At 57.1% G+C, this 15,424-nt stretch overlaps 2 protein-coding genes across 4 annotated transcripts in view; both read right to left on the bottom strand.

Moving 5' to 3' along the window:
* The window catches only part of CNNM2 (cyclin and CBS domain divalent metal cation transport mediator 2), a 121,574-nt gene extending 115,576 nt beyond the window's left edge, over window positions 1-5,998 (bottom strand). Inside the window, exon 1 of one of the 3 annotated variants that reach the window (XR_012836327.1) lies at window positions 4,255-5,998. Coding sequence is in view for 2 of the 3 variants with exons in the window: in XM_075758010.1 (XP_075614125.1) it covers window positions 4,255-5,824 (1,570 nt within the window). In the remaining variant the exon portion in view is untranslated. The remainder of the gene's footprint in view (window positions 1-4,254) is intronic. The other 2 variants (XM_075758010.1, XM_010309635.2) reach the window with 2 other exon arrangements.
* Window positions 5,999-9,807: 3,809 nt separating this feature from the next.
* Window positions 9,808-14,217, bottom strand: AS3MT (arsenite methyltransferase). The gene is made up of 11 exons (XM_075758006.1): window positions 14,039-14,217; window positions 13,640-13,680; window positions 13,019-13,146; window positions 12,757-12,907; window positions 12,548-12,684; window positions 12,179-12,248; window positions 11,873-11,954; window positions 11,655-11,786; window positions 11,390-11,532; window positions 10,837-10,971; window positions 9,808-10,010 (listed from the first exon to the last, which is right to left on the bottom strand). Coding segments are annotated over exons 1-11 (1,119 nt in total). The 5' UTR covers window positions 14,040-14,217; the 3' UTR covers window positions 9,808-9,911.
* Between the last annotated feature and the right edge of the window lie 1,207 nt (window positions 14,218-15,424).

The raw sequence follows: 15,424 nt of genomic DNA on the forward strand, positions 1-15,424 counted from the left end.
AGGATCTATGTGCTCAAAAGAAAAGCAAGTAGGTCTAGGTATTCTTTCCTGCTCCCTCAAAAGTAAGGAGTTTACATTTTAGGTTGCTGGGGCTGGGGCTTCTTTGGAGGGGGAAGAGGAACTAGAAAAGAAATGGACAAAGTTTTTCTCCAGGTCCTATATTCACACTAAATATAGCCACCAAACATACACACTATTAAAAACAGACAACACAAGACCAACAGAGCCTGAAGATATGATCATCAAGTCAAATCTGACAAGGATTTTAGGAAAGAAAAATCTTTTAAGGTCTAGTTGGCAATGATTTTAATAAGGAATCTAGGTATTTTCTCCAGGCTGCCATGTGATTCAGAAAAAAAAAAAAAGAGCTCGAACTGCTGCACACAGTTACTGTGACTTCTTTGTAACAGGTGATTAACTCTGATCTTTAGTATAACATAATAGTGGAGACAGATATAAAGAAAGATCAAAACATATGACTCGAAGTGCCCAGATAAGGAGGACTCTGATGGACAAACTGCTGCCCTCCGAAGCCACCCAGGCCACCAGGAAAGCAGGCATACAACGGCTCACAGAAAGTGGGCCAATCTTAAAATATTAGTATTACAACATGAAGCTTTTCAAGCTGAATTCTTCTAGCTCTGGCAGGCAGGGAGCTAGAAATAGAACACTTTGGATTTAGGATCACACATGCAGAGATCTGCCTGTGATAAACACCAAAAGCAAGTGCCAGAGAGCATTTGAGCAGAGACCTAGGAAAACTGTCAAAAAGGAAGAGGAAAAAAAAGCAAAGAAAAAAAGCAAGCCCACACACTTGTCAACAAGAAAAAGGAGACCAGTGGAGACAGCTCACCAGCTTCCTTCCAAAAATGACTTCGTTGCTCATTCACTCCCTGTCGCAGCTTAGGAGCCAGGACACAAATCAATCCTGGAGCAGGTAACGCCTTGCTCCCCTTTATACCAATGACCAATGCCAGGTTAGCTAGGAGTGGACTTATTTGAAATAAGGTATCTTTCTGCGCTGAGCAAAGTCAGGCAGGTCATTTCCTAGGCCAGCATAAAGGGTACCTTACACTTCCTTGCATTGAATTTGAATGACTGAATTCAAGTAACGTAAACACTCGTCTGCTCAACTTGTAGGCAAATGGATTTGACAGCACTGGTAGAGGTTTAAGGTCTGTCAATGGGAAAAGAAAATTGCCCCTCTTTAAAAAGCTATTGATTTATTTATTTATTCATAAGTAAAAAATGCTTTTTAGAAGAGAAGCTTTTTTTGCAGACTGCTTCAGAAATCATGTGTATTCACACTTGAAGACATTAAAGCAACAAGGGAGTGGGAACGTGCTGCAGCTCTCTCAATTTTAAGTTTCTTGCCTGGCAGCACAGAAGTAAAACAGATACTTATTTCGCAACTGTGGGCAAAGAACATTAATAATAGGCCCACCATCAAATCCTCCGGCTGTTCAGCCTAAGCACCAGAACTACCCATCTCATCTTCTGCAACAGCGTAAGGACATATATCCTGCCATGCTTGGCTTTTAACCTCCTCCTTGTAAGGCTCCATTCCATGTTTCAGTTAAGAATGTTTTGCTCCTGCCCAAAAAGTGAGCTTCAAAACCCCACCTACCCAGCTAATTATCAAACTTAATAAAAACAGGCCTCTCCTTAAACCAATTAAAGTATTCAACAGACAGCACTATCACACAAGCTGTCTGTTGCCCTTCATAGTGGTAGCAGGGACCTGGGCATAAAAAAAAAAAACAGACAGACATACAGGAGTTTTGAAGCAAGCCTACTGCGGCAGAAGGTCAATGTGATGGGAAGGGAACGGTTAAAAACTGTAAGCTTATTTATTCTCAACACTCTACCGGAGAGTAACATGCAATTTGATTCTCACCCTTAATTTGTACATTCTCACGGGAATTTGGCAAGGTTGCTCTGAAGAAGAAAGCTTGAAGAACTCTTGCAAAAGACACCGTGCTATGCCAGATCAAGCAAGCTATCAGTTATTTACATTAATTTCAAAGGACACAAAGGAAGCCATTTATTTCCACCATATCTGCACTTTTTAAAGAGGGCTTGTCCATACAGACCAACCAGCATAGCTGCTCTGGAGTAAACATTTAAGTATGATCAAACTAGCCTGAATTAATTCACAACTACAGAGATTATTCCAGGACACAGTGATCTCAGAAGGGAACACACGCGTTAGGAAGTCATCCTAAACCTGTACTACTGGGATGTTTCCTAGTGCAGGCAAGGGAAGTCCTCTGGCTACCAGGGAAAGTGATTTCTGGTCTGCACCTTCCAAGCAACCCAGGAGAATTTTTAAGAAGCCTATTTTAAGCACAAGTTTCAGGAACTGTAAGGAGGCATATTTGGCTTAGACACACTTGCAGGATTAAAATGTGCACCTAATTTTCCCAGCTATTAAATAAAAGGACTCCTACGTTAACACATAGGAGTGCATTGCATGTCTTTTAGACAAGGGAAATAAAGGAACAAACATGATGTCAATTTCTTCAGACACATTGCTACAAACAAAACTAGAAAAAACACAAGTCTCACTACAGGTTAAGAACCCCATCGTGCTATCTGGAGTCTGAATAACAGGGGTAGGGAGATGGGGGGGGGAGAAGAAAAACGCTACGCCTGCACATGCAGCATAATCAATCTTAACCAGTCAACAGTTTAGTGACATAACTGAGTTTCCCAGATCTGAGCTGCAGATCCCGCAGTGCAGAAACCACGGCCAAGGGAGGCTCTCCCTCATCTCTCCTTCAACAGCTCCAAACCCGAGTAAGGTTTCCCCATGGCTACACAGAGGTGGAAAGAGATAAAGAAAACCACTGCTGCCCTGGTCAGTAAAAAGCAGGGGCATTCATGAAGGTGAAATAAAGATGAGGAAACCAATGGGGTTATCCTCCAAACCCCCAAAATTGAGTTAAGCAGGAAGAAAGAGATCAAAGGCCATATTGACAAATAAAGCTCAGTGCGTGGACAAAACAGGACCTGAAATTTAAGTGGTAATTTAAATTTATTACCAAGAAAGATCATTCACCAATTTACAAAGTTCTTTTCAAGGTACCTTTTGTAGTTGACAAAGGTGAACTTAAATATTCCCCATTAGCTGAACTGTGGGGTCAGTGCAGCTGTAAAGATCCTCCTCTTTCAGCCAGATCATCTCCCAGGGACTGAGCTGTTCAGCGGTACTTTGATCAGATCTCCCCAGGTACAGCCAGCTCCGTGGCATTCCCATTGCCTTCTGTTTTCCAGTAATGGGAGTCCACATACCCAATCTGTTTGAAATTTCACTTAACTATTCCTTTGAAACCACTTCCCTGCACAGGCCATATAGCATTATTATTTGGCTTGCAGAAAGGAACAGATTTAAAAAGGGGGAAAAAAAGTTTTTTCCTTCCTCATAAGCAAAAGCTTATAATAGGAATTAAGATGCATTTGTCAGGTCAACACCTCCTACAATTAAGACAGGGCCGGAAAGACTCAGTCCTGTTCTGATGCAATTAATATGCACGCTACGCCAGAGAGGTAGAAAGGGTCACGACTTTGCTGAGCCTCTGGTCCTGGGGGCAGAGGGAAGCCTAAGGAAAGAGACCTGTAACTCTGACATGCAGCACCAACAGGTGCTTTCAAAAATATTTTAAGACCCTGAAACTATTTATGAGTTACAAGATCAAAGCGTCAATCAAAATAACTGGAACACGAGCACAGAGCTGAGGTCGGCCAGCTGAGCCTATGAATGGAGCTAAAACGCCTTGTTTATCTCAGCACGTGTGCGCACACTAAGCCTGAAAAATACGGGTGACCTGCCCGAGCAGCCCACCCGCTCCTCGCTGTCAGGCCAGCTGAAAAAGCATGGAGAAGACACAGCCAAGTAACGGGTGCGGATTCCCGTCAGCGGTTCTCACTATAATGGACAGATGAGTGGAAAAAGCAAGAAAGAAAACAACCTTGCTTGGCACCATGCCCACACACACATCCCAGTGCAGTGGGGGAAAAAGAGGCCAGGGGCACATACCAGCCGCGTATCAGCTTTCTGGCCTGGGGAATGGGCAGATCTGGCAGAAGCCTAAATACCAGCCACTCTCGGTCCCGAATGCACCTTCCCAAACCCCTCTGCTAGCAGGAACCCAAGAGGCCTCTGCTGCAGGGCTCCCTCACCTCAAGAAGGCAGATGCTGACCACCACCGAGCAGCACCTCCCATCCCATCCCCCCCCCAGGCACGAGCCCACCTTTTTTGAACTCCTCCAGCATGGCATCGAGCTTGGTGTCATTGAAGACGAAGTGCAGCGGGTGGTTGTAGAAGCGGGTGATGGTCTTGAGCGGAGTGCAGTCATCGGGGTCCACAAAAGCCAGGTCCTTAACAAAGAGCAGGTCCACAATGTTGGAGCGGTCACCCTCAAAAACAGGGATGCGGGTATAACCGCTCTCCATGATCTCGGACATAGTGTTGAAGTCGAGCACAGCCTCGGCAGCAATCATGAAGCAGTCTCGGAGGGGAGTCATCACATCCTCCACCGTCTTGGTGCGCAGCTCCAGGGCTCCCTGGATAATGTTGAGCTCCTCCTTGACTAGATCGTTATAAGGGTCGGTGACCCGCAGCATCTCCAACAACTTCTCACGGTTATAGACCGTGCCGATCTCCTGGCCCAGGACACAGTCCAGCAACTTGCTGACGGGGTAGGAGGCCGGGAAGGTCATCATCATGAAAAACTTGGTGAGGAAGATGGTGTTGGCGCCCACGGCCAGGCCGTGCCGAGAGCAAATGGCCTGCGGCACGATCTCGCCGAAGATGACGATACCGATGGTGGAGACCACCACGGCCACCAGCCCAGAGCCGGCTATATCGTCCAGCAGGATGGTAAGCGTGGTGTTGACCAGGACGTTGCCCAGCAGGAGGGAGCAGAGCAGGTAGTTGCCCTGGCGCCGCACGGGCTCGATGCGCTTGGCATAGTTCTTCTCTTTGTCCGTGCCACAGTTCTGCACGATGCGCAGCTCCATGGGGTCCAGGGCCATAAGGCCCAGGTTGAGGCCGCTGAACATGCCCGAGAGGCAGAGAAGGAGCGAGATGAAGATGACCTGCAGCCAGAAGGGCAGCAGGAACTTCTTTTCCTCGCCGACGATCATCTTGGTGTCCTCGCCGTCGTGGTAGATCCAGGTAGTCTCGCCCCAGGGCGGGGGCCCAGCCGGCCCCTCAGCGCCTGCCAGCCCTCCGGTGGCCCCGGGCCCCAGGGCGGCAGCGGCGGGGGCCGAGACAGAGGTGCACAGGTAGTAGGACTTGCTCTTCTCCGTCTTGCGCAGGGGCTTGATCTCGATCTCGATGATGCCCGAGGTGCGGCGGTTGAGCACGATGTGCGGTAGGATGATGATGTCCGAGGTGCGGATGCCGCAGCGCTGCGGGGCGCCGCCGCCGCCCGCCGCCCCGCCGCCCCCGCCGCCGCCGCGCCCCGCCGCCCCCGCCGCCGCCCGCCCGCCCCGCCGCCGCTCGTGCTCCGTGAAGGCGATGCGCGACCAGGTCTCGTTGTTGATGTTCTGCCCGTAGACCCGCAGCTTCACCCGCGTCCGCTCGCTCACCCGCAGCGCGCCCCCCTCCATGAAAGAGACGTCGTCCGTGTCCTCCAGCCGCAGGCCGATGATCACCGTCTCCTCCGCCGCCGCCGCCGAGGGGGGGACGACGGCGGCGGCGGACGGCGCGGCGGCGGACGGGGGCCGCCAGCCCAGGCAACCGCCGAGCAGCAGCAGCAGCACCACCCGCGCCCCCCGGCCGCCCCCCGCCATGTTCCCACCGGGCAGCGCGGCCATCTTTAGTCAGGGCTCGGCGCCGCCGCGGCCCGCATCGCCGCGCGGCGCCTGCGGCGTGCCCCGGCTCCCCCGGCGGCGGCGGTGGCGGGCGCGGCGCGGCGGCGGGCGAGGCGGCGGGCACTACTGCCCGCGGGACCCGACAGGCGGCGACTGCCGGGCCGGGCCGAGCCGAGCGCCGCCTCAAGCCGCTGCCCTCCCCGCCCCTCCCCGCCCGCCTCGCGGGGGGCGGGCCCGGCGCCGCCCGCAGCCAATCAGCGCCCGCCCCCTCGCCAATGGCGGCCCGGCCCCGCCCCGCCGCCCGCCACCGCCTCCCCAGCCCGGGGGGCGCGTGACTCCGGTGTGTACGCCAGGCGGACGGGGGCGGGGCCGGCCGCGCGGCCACGGCCAATGGCGACGGGACTCGGGCCGGCGGGGCGGAGCCTCGGAGGGGCGCGACCAATAGGGGCGCGGTGCGGCCGGCGGGCCGCGGCCGGCGCGTGCGGCGCTCGGCGGGGCGGCTCGCGAGCCCCCGCGCCGTGGGACGGGGCGGTCGGGACGGGACCGCTCCCCCCGCCGGCCCGGCCCGGCCCGCCGCAGCTGCCGCTGCCCACGGACCCGCCGCTCCGCTCGTCCCCTGCAGCAGCGGCCCCGGTGCGCCGCCCCGCCTGTCCCCGTCGCCCCCCCCCCACGGCATCGGTCGGCGGTCGCGCAGCGCCCCCTGGTGGCCCCCAGCGGCGCGGCCTGGCCCGGCGGGGAGCATCCCCTCGCCCTCCCGCCTGCGCCCTTCCCCCGGCAGCGGGCCGGAGGGCTCCTCGGGGCCGCGCCGTGCTCGGGGCCGCGTCCTCGGCACCGGCTCTGCTGGCGGCCGGGGTCCGCGGCTCTCCAGGCACCGTCCGGCCGTGCCCGCTCCCCGCTCTGCCCCCGAGCGGCCGTCGGTGCGGTACTGTGCAACGATTAGAAGATTCAGGCGTCGCACTCCGGCCCCCGGGCACCCTCCGCCCCGCGGGGCACCCCGCCCCGCGCCCCAGCATTTCCTCGGCTTTGTCGTTCCTGCGATCGAAACTAAACATTAAATATTAAACATGAAATATTAAATACGGACAAGCCGCGCTCTTCTCTCTCATCTCCCCGCCTTTTGCTCGGCCGCCCGGAGCACCTCCAGCCTCGTCAAATTAGCCAAACCCCCTGCCGAGACTCGGCAGGAGTGGGGCCGGGGCTTTGGAGCTCCCGCTGGGGACGTTCAAAGCCTCCCCGGGCGCTCCGCTCCGCTCCGCTCCGCTCCGCTCGTCCTTAGCGCATGGAAAACGGGAGGGTAGAGGATTGTGCGGGACGACCCAATCCGGCGGGGAGCAGAGCACGGTGCTCTGGGGGGCTGTAGCCACAAATCTTTTCTGGACCCAAAGCTCATTCAGCTCATCCTGGGGGAGCTCTGCGGGTCTGCTCCCCCCGGGGAGGGGACAGATACCCCCGAGCCACAGCGACTCCCTGCTAACCACGGTGAGCAGGGGCTCAGGAATCATTTCCCTTTCACCTCGGGTGAATCAGAGCACCCCAACTTAGGGCTCCTGCCCTCACAGCACCCTCCCCGCCTGCAGAGGGAGGGCACCAACGCTGCAGAGCTTCACACTGGGAGAAGGTGATTTGGCCCGTCCCTACAGTCATCAAAACACCCAGACCGTGGTGTTGGACAGATTGTTTTGGGGTTCCTCATGTGAGAACCTCCCTCTTTTTTCACAGCTTGGGGGCTAAAAACCCCAAGGCTGTGCACGTACAAGCAAAGCCAGGCAGACAAGACACTCCCCCCCCCCCAAGATATCCACAGCCTGTTGAGGACCCTACTGTAATGCTCAAAACCAAAGTCACGTCCTCTTAGCTGCTTCCTCCCAGAAACACTGAGAATTTGGGGAAAAAATAGTGCTATGCAAATGCAGTGGCATTTAGCTGTGGCCTTTTTCCATATGCATGCGAAAGGGGGGGACCTCTCTGTGGGTGCCTCTCTCCCCAGGCAAGCTGAAAGGCCGCGGCAGGGACTCATGCCTTTTTAATGAAGGGGTTTGCAGGTAGGACCCCCCGCCCCATCTGCTCTTCCGTTCACACTGGGAAAGCTCTCTGCTAGCAGGCGCTAATTGCCACAAACCTCCCTGGACGGGCTGTTTGGGGACTTTGAGAAAGTCTTTGTAAGGGATCGCAGAAGAGGGCTATGCAGGGGGCCTGGGGGGGGATTAAACAGCATCTCAGTTGTGTTTTCAGCAGGTCCTTCCCAAGGTCCCATCAGTGAGGTCCTTCATCACAATTTCAGAGTTCCTCTCACTCATCAGGCCACAGCTGCCCCCAAGGCTGGTCTGCCAGGGAGCCCTATCTGAAGCCAGCTAATCCATGCCCTGTTGACTCCAGGTAACACCAAGTATTTTTTTTTTTTTTTTTTTTTAATCATGGTATAGCTCTAAACCCAACAACTTACAAATTTTTGTACTCCAAGGTCAGACTCATAGTCTCATCCAAAGCCAAAAGGACAGGCTGGCAAGGCAACTTACCAGAAAACCATATTTATGGGCATTATTTATATGTTTAATGTCGCAATTGTGAATTAATCACTCCCCTACTTTGCTGATGGCAGAGGGCAGGTTAAGGATTCTGGGCTGTCATGCCTGTTTCTGGATTTCCCGTCACTGTGCGACAGTCGGGCATCACCTGATCGCTCACGCTTTTCATTCCAGATGTTCTGCAAACGCCTCCTTACCACCCGGACCCTCCTCAGCCACCACTACTGCAGAGCATCCTTGCACTTGCCCACATTTCTTTTTGAACCCAAATATTTTATTGCTTGCTTTTTGTCTCCCCCCATGCCGCAGCAAGATTCCATTAAATGGCAGCGAGAGGAAATCTGGTCCCTCCTGGAAAATCGGTGTGTGAGGAGGGGTGGAAACGGTCCCTCATTTCTAAGCTCAGCTGCTCACCCAAAGGCTCAGGCGCCTCTGCTGTTCAGCAGCCCCCAGCCTGTCCCAAACAGCCGCTCCGGGCCAGGGCATGTGGGACTGGCACGGGGTGACAGGAGCACAGCCCATCGCTTCCCACCGCAGCATTGAAGCCCTCGCTCCTCACCCGCTGCAGGATGCGGCCAGCCGAGTTTCTGCTTTTCCAGAATTGCTGCATTTCCCTGCAGAAGTCTGCAGGTGCAATGCTTGCAGGGGACTCGGGGCTTTCCCGCTAGATGGAGTCCGGGGGAAAATAGAAACCTCAGCAGTGCTGCACAGGGAAAGGGAGAGCAATTCCCGTCTCCTGGAACAGGCTGTGGGGCTGCAAGCGAGACAAGGCATGGGGAGCTGCGCTTGGGGCATCCCCCGTCCTGAATGCAAATAACGGGGACATCCCTCTGCACCCCGTGTGCCATGTTGAGTTCTTCATGGAAAAGCAGGGCCGGGCGAGCCCCCAGGAGGTGACCATCCTTCTCGCCCACCGCCCTGGGGAGATGTTCATTTGCAACCACGTTATTGAGCTGCTCACCCCACTGGCGGGAGCTGGCATGGAATCTGCCTGGCAGATGCTTGCGGCTCCCTGTGTGTGGAGGGTTAACATGGGGAGATCAAAAGAAGGAAAAAAGCAAATGCTGTGCCTTTCATTTCTCAGAAGCATTTGCGTGTTCGCTGTGGGCTCCCCAAGACCTCACATTGGAGGCAGGCTCATGCAGAGGGGTGCATGCTGCAGGGTCAGGCCCTGCACGGTGCCGGGGCCTCCTTTTGCACCCCACTCTGCCACGCTGCCTTCTGCAAACATCTCCGCTCTGCTCCGTGGGCTCAACACCAGCATGCAGCTGCTGCCAAACCCACACTGGACCTGCTGTCCCACACGTGGGGACCCACGACCCCTTTCCAAAGACCATCCCTGCCCGTGTGGGGAAGCCATGCAGCCACTCCCAGCCCCATGCGAGGGGACCCACAGGATGGCTACCCGTCCTCACCACAACCAGGCACAACCTGCCCCACCAGCCCTGACAGGACACAGACTTCGAGCTCAGCCATTTATTTGCTCTCCTGTGGAAGCAGAATGCCGCTGGCCAACATCCTCCTGCCCCACTGGCATTCGCCGGCACAGGGGCATCACTCGCTGCTCAGCAGCATCCCGGGGGACCACAGGTGCCACCGGGACAGCAGGCAGGACGCGGGGCTGCCAGTCGCTCCAGCAGCTGGAAGGGATCACAGATCTTCTCCTGGAGGGCAGAGAACAACCCGGGGCAGAATCAGGCCAGAGGGAAGCAAGAGTCACTCCTGGAAAGTGGCATTTTTTCCCCTGATTCACTCCCTGCCAGTGGGGCAGCCCAGCCTCCATAGCTAACGTGGGGGCAGCCCCCAGGTCACTCCCGCTGCTTTTCCCTGCCACAAGGAGGAAGCCAGAGCTTCTCTGGGACTTTGGCACAGCTTTTATCTGAGAAATGCCTCCTGCTTGGACAGGGACCCAAGAACATCTCCCCTTCCTCAAGTACAAGGTTGTGTTTCAGGGACACGCAGCTGCAGGGCATTATCTCCCTTGCCTCTCCCGGCCCATCTACAGGCTGGAGAGAACACCAAAGAGAGGAGGAGAGAGGCTTCCAGCTTTGTGCTACGGGGTCAGGGCTGGCAGCCAGGGCCAAGCTCACATCAGCAGCTGGGAGAGTGAAGGGCTGCAAGAAGCCATGGGGATGGGCCATCACCTCCCTGAGGCAGGCTGTCCCCAGCCACCTCTTGAGGGAAGGATGTCTCCCCTTGGGAGACCTCAGGCAGGTCTAGCTGTCAGCCTCGGCAGCCCCCATGGACATGTTGGGGTGGCAAGGGGCTCTCACACCTGGTGGTTAGAGCAGACCCCCCATTTGGAGGGCTCCAACCTGCACCAGGGTGCAGTTGCCCAAACTCAGGCACCAGCCTCGGTGCCCCATGGGCTCCTGCCTGGCCCAGAAGGATTCAGGTCACTTGGTGTCATGCCATAGCCCCTTCTGATACCCCAGGACAACTCTGATGTCCCCATCCCTGAACCTAGCCATCGAGCTGCCTGCTACCAACCTTCACCCCCTTGCAACAGCAGTCCTGCGGTGCAGCAGCATTGGCCCCACCAGCTTGGATCAGGAACTCCTCCGCAAACCTGGAGCTCCGCAAGATTGCAGCCATCTCGGCATCCACGTCCACCACCTCTCCTTCCTGGGGGTAGAAGGATAGTCACAGGGCTGGAGTCCAGGATGTGTGGCCCACGGGACCCCAGCCACCCAGCCAGATGATGAGAGGAGCAAAAGCAGGGGCACAGCCTGGCCCAAAACGTTGAGAAATACCCACAACGACCAAGCAACTGGCTTCAAACCCTCCTGTGAAGCCACCATGGATGTCCTGCTCCTACCTTCACCCCAATTCGATGCATGGGTCTGGCTCCCTTTCCCACCCTTGTTTGCACCTCCTCTGGTTTATACAGCCCCTCTGCCCCCACCCACCATCCTCTCTACAAAAGTTTACCCCCAAAATCACAGAGGATGCTGCTGAGCAGCACTGCTTCATCAGCTTTACCCCATCCCTACAGACCAGGACTACTTGGTACCCTGGGGAGCCCCAGCATGCCTCCCCGCACCTTGAAGGTGAAGTTGGCATCAAACACCAGCTCTCGCTCATGCCCCACAATCCCGCCATTGTAGATGACCTGGACTGGCCCAGCCCGGCTGCTATCGGGCACCTTGAACAGGCGGAAAGTCGCAGAGACGAAGCGGCAGTCACCTGCAGAAGAGAGGGTGGTGTGTTGGGCACCAAGCACCCTGGCTGGGAACCAACAGAGCCCAGGATCCCAGCACAGCTCCCCACGGCTGCCCAGAGCTGACACTCCCTGGTCAGACCCTCACCGATGACGCTCTCTAGCTCCTTGTCGCCAATGGTGATGGGGCTGGCAGTGACCAGGCACGGCGGGCTGAACCCCACCTCCTCGGCGATGCTGTACAGGTCTCTCCAGTACAGGGCTCCCGCCAGGCACTCGCCTGGCACGAGACCACAGACATGGGTGATGGAGGCAAAGGTCCTGTCCCCCCATCCCATGCCACCCCCATCCTGGAGCCCTACGCACCCCACAACACCCTGTGCTTCCGGATGGTCTCACTCAGACGCTGGCTGGCATAGACATCACTGAAGTACATCTCTCCCCCGGGCTGGAAGGCAGCAAGGAGCGAAGGGAAACCTCAAGAAGCAATGGGACAAAAGGGGCAGGGAGAACTGGGCACCCCATAATGCCACCCTGCTCGGGACCTACCCTGCAGAGGTGCCCTCCCCTGGCCCCATCCCGCATCCCCACCTTGCTGGATCCCATTTGCTGCATCCCAGTGGCACCCCAACCCCGTTCCCTTCCCGCTGCGGGCACCAGCCCCAACATTACCTTCAGCACGCGGTAGGCCTCCTGCAGCACGGCCCTCTTGTCAGGGGCAAGGTTGATCACGCAGTTGGAGCTGGTAAGGAGGAGACCAAGGCTCATTCGCACCCTCTGACATGCTCAGCACCACCAGATGCTGCACATCCACCGGCTGCTGCTTGTCCCATTGCTTCACCCAGGATTTGGAGATGCCAATTTGATGATGAGAAGGGCAGTTGTATATTCCCAGGCTCTAGCCCAGACTCTGCCTTGGGATTTTCCCTGTCCTAATGTGCTCCTGAAGCAGGCGACTCAGTGGGATGTGGACCTGGACCTCAACCCACGGCCCCAGGCAGCAGCAGGACCGGGGGTAGCAGTGCCCTGTGTGGTACCTACATGACAATATCGTAGCTCTCGTCAGCCAGCCCAGCGTCACCCAGCTTCTCCATGTAGCCCTGGAGGAACTCCACATTTGGCTTTTGGTAGCCAAACTTGTCCATGTGGTAAGCAATGTGCTTCTTCGCCACCTCGACCTGGCAGGAGGAAGGGAACAACGGTGGGGGGATGCTGGGGGAACGAGGGGAAGCCCCAGCTCCACACCATACCTGGTGCTCAGTCATGTCTATCCCGGTGACGTGGCCCCGCTCCCCAACCAGCTGGCTCAGCAGGTAACAGTCTCTGCCACTGCCGCTGCCCAGGTCCAGGATCCGGCATGATGCCAGGCACTCGGGGATCACCAGACCACAGCCATAGTACCTGGGGGGATGCTGGCTGAGCCGGGCAGATGTGCCCCCCCAGCATGGCGATCCGGGGGGGGGGCTGCAGCTCACAGGGATGCAGCAATGGAGGGGACACCCCAGGTTTTACCTGGCCACCACCTCCTCATGGACATGCTCCAAAGCATCTCTCACCGCCTTGGGAAGGGGCCTGGCCAAGGTGACGCATGCATTGGTTTTCAGGTCCTCTGACTTCTGCAGCTCTTTGCCATAGTAATCCTGAGATAGGAAGGACAGAGGCCACCAAACTACAGCGAGCTGTGCTCCGGGAGCTCCCCATGTGCCAAAACGTGGGCACCATTCCTGCACTTGGCTTGTACGCATCCCTGGTGTCGTCCAGGTGCTCTCGTTCGCACCCAGCTACAAATTAGGCTAACATCAAGCATTCCTTTGCCCCCATCCTCCCCAGCTCCCCTTGCTTGCATGCACAGATGTGTTTGTGCAGTAGGGAATTTAATTCCCATTTGCAGGAACTTTGCAGGTTGCAGCCACCATTTCCCCAGCCAAGAGGGGCACGGGGAATGAGGGCAGGGAAATGTGGGGTTGCTCAGCAGAAATGGGGAACAAAGCAGCCAACAGCATCTAATGTTTTTATCTGGGCCCCGAAATAAGCTTTGTCCTCTGACCGCAGCAGCCATCCTGGCACAGCCTGGGCTCAGCCCCCCTGCCCAGTCCCCCTGTCCCCCTGCCAGCTCCCACCTGCGCCCCTCACCTGCACCTCCCGGTGAATCTGCTCTCCGCAGGGGGCTGCCACTGCAACAGGAACGTGAGGCTGCTGCTTGACGCCACAGCGACGGGCACCACGCCAGGCCTCCCGAAGGCCCTGAAAACCCCCCCCTCTTCCCCTAAACACAGGAGCTCTTTTTGCCCCCCACCCACTCTGGCATACCCAGGGAGACCCTCCAAACTTGCAGCCTAGTGGGATGCTCCTGGGGACACCTGACAACATCACCCCCCAAAGCCCCCAGTCGCAGTATGCCCTGGAGACATGAGCCCCCCAAACTTTCCCATATGGAAAATCCCCCCCTCCCACTTTGCAGAGAGCCTCGGCCCCAGGGGTGCCCCCAGGGAGGCCCCGGCACGCCGCAGCAGAGGCCCCAGGCTGCCTTACTGCCTCCAGCCACAGCGCCTCGGCCGGACTCTGCCCAGCTTAGGCCATGCTCCGCCCCGGCACCCTGCGCCGCCCCGGGCCTGGCTTCCGCCCCGACACCGGCTCCCGCCTGGCGCAGACCCCGGGCACACGGCCCTGCAGCCTCCCCACAGGGCCCCAGGCACAGCTTGGGGAGCTGGCCCTGCTCCCGTGGGGTCACGTTGCCATCACCCACAGTCCACACCTGCTGCCTCCCCCTCCCCAACAGCTCTGCACCCCATGGGACAGCCCTGTCCCTGCTCGCCTCGAATGCGGGGAGACCCAAGTTTAATGCTGCAGGGCTTCTCTGGCCTCTGCAGAGGATGGGACCTTGGGGGCCACGAGCCCCCTGCAGCAAGGACACACTGCATCTTGCAACGAAGCCCCTGGTGCTGAAGCATGACGGGCCACACTGGGGGGCAGAGACCCACCGTCCCAGTCTCCCCCCTGCACAGGGCCCGCCAGCGATGGCATCCAGTAGACTCTGCTGCGGTTTGGTGGTGTTCAGGGCAGCTTTTATTCCCAGCAACCAAGTCACAGCTTCTCCAGCAAGCTCAGGGAAACCCCTCATTCCCAAAGTGCCTGTGCAAAGCTGGGGATCAGGACCCCCTCCCAAGGCAAAAATACCCACCATGGCCCCTGGGCAAACAGCGGCACCTTCATGGGGATGCAGGAGCCACCAGGTGAAGCCCAAAGAGGCAGTGGCAGTGAGGGGATGGTGAAATCCAGCCCAGGAGAAGGCTCTGCGGCACAGGAGCCAGATCCCAGCAGCTCTCCAACAGGAACGTGGCAGGCCCATGCCCCCTCTCAACCTGCCTTCTCCTATCAGCTGATGAAAAGCACACTTGGGCAAACAAGTGCTTCCCATGCGCTCCAAGTGTTCCAGATAAGTGACTTACCAAAAACAAGACTCAGTATTTATAGCCTGGGCCTGATGTTCGCTCCCCGGGATGCGAACAGGAGCCCAGTCACTAGTCCTCCAACTCAGAGCAGTGCAGAACTGAGCACAGCAGCTCGTGATGCTCCTCCTGCCTGCTCCCTGGCCGGGCCTTTGGACCCCTTCCCAACCAGATACAAACACACACCACAGCCAAGGCTGCTTCATCAAGAGCTGGAGCAGCTGCCCAGGAAGAGGAATGCAGCTGAAGGCTGAAGGCAGAGCAGATGGGTTGGCAAGGGGATGACGTTCCAAACTCTGGCAGAGTGGAAAGTAAGACAACCTCTGAGAAGGACGCTGGCCAAACCGTGTCCAGCGGGACCAGCGACAGAGGTGTATGCCCAGATTCCCACTTTCAGAAATTCCAACCTGGGACTGGCACCTCAGTCTACACTGAAGCACCTCTCTCATCCACCCAGGCACTTACAGCT

The sequence above is a fragment of the Balearica regulorum genome, chromosome 7, assembly GCF_011004875.1.
Source record: "Balearica regulorum gibbericeps isolate bBalReg1 chromosome 7, bBalReg1.pri, whole genome shotgun sequence".
NCBI classification, from domain to species: Eukaryota; Metazoa; Chordata; class Aves; order Gruiformes; family Gruidae; genus Balearica; species Balearica regulorum.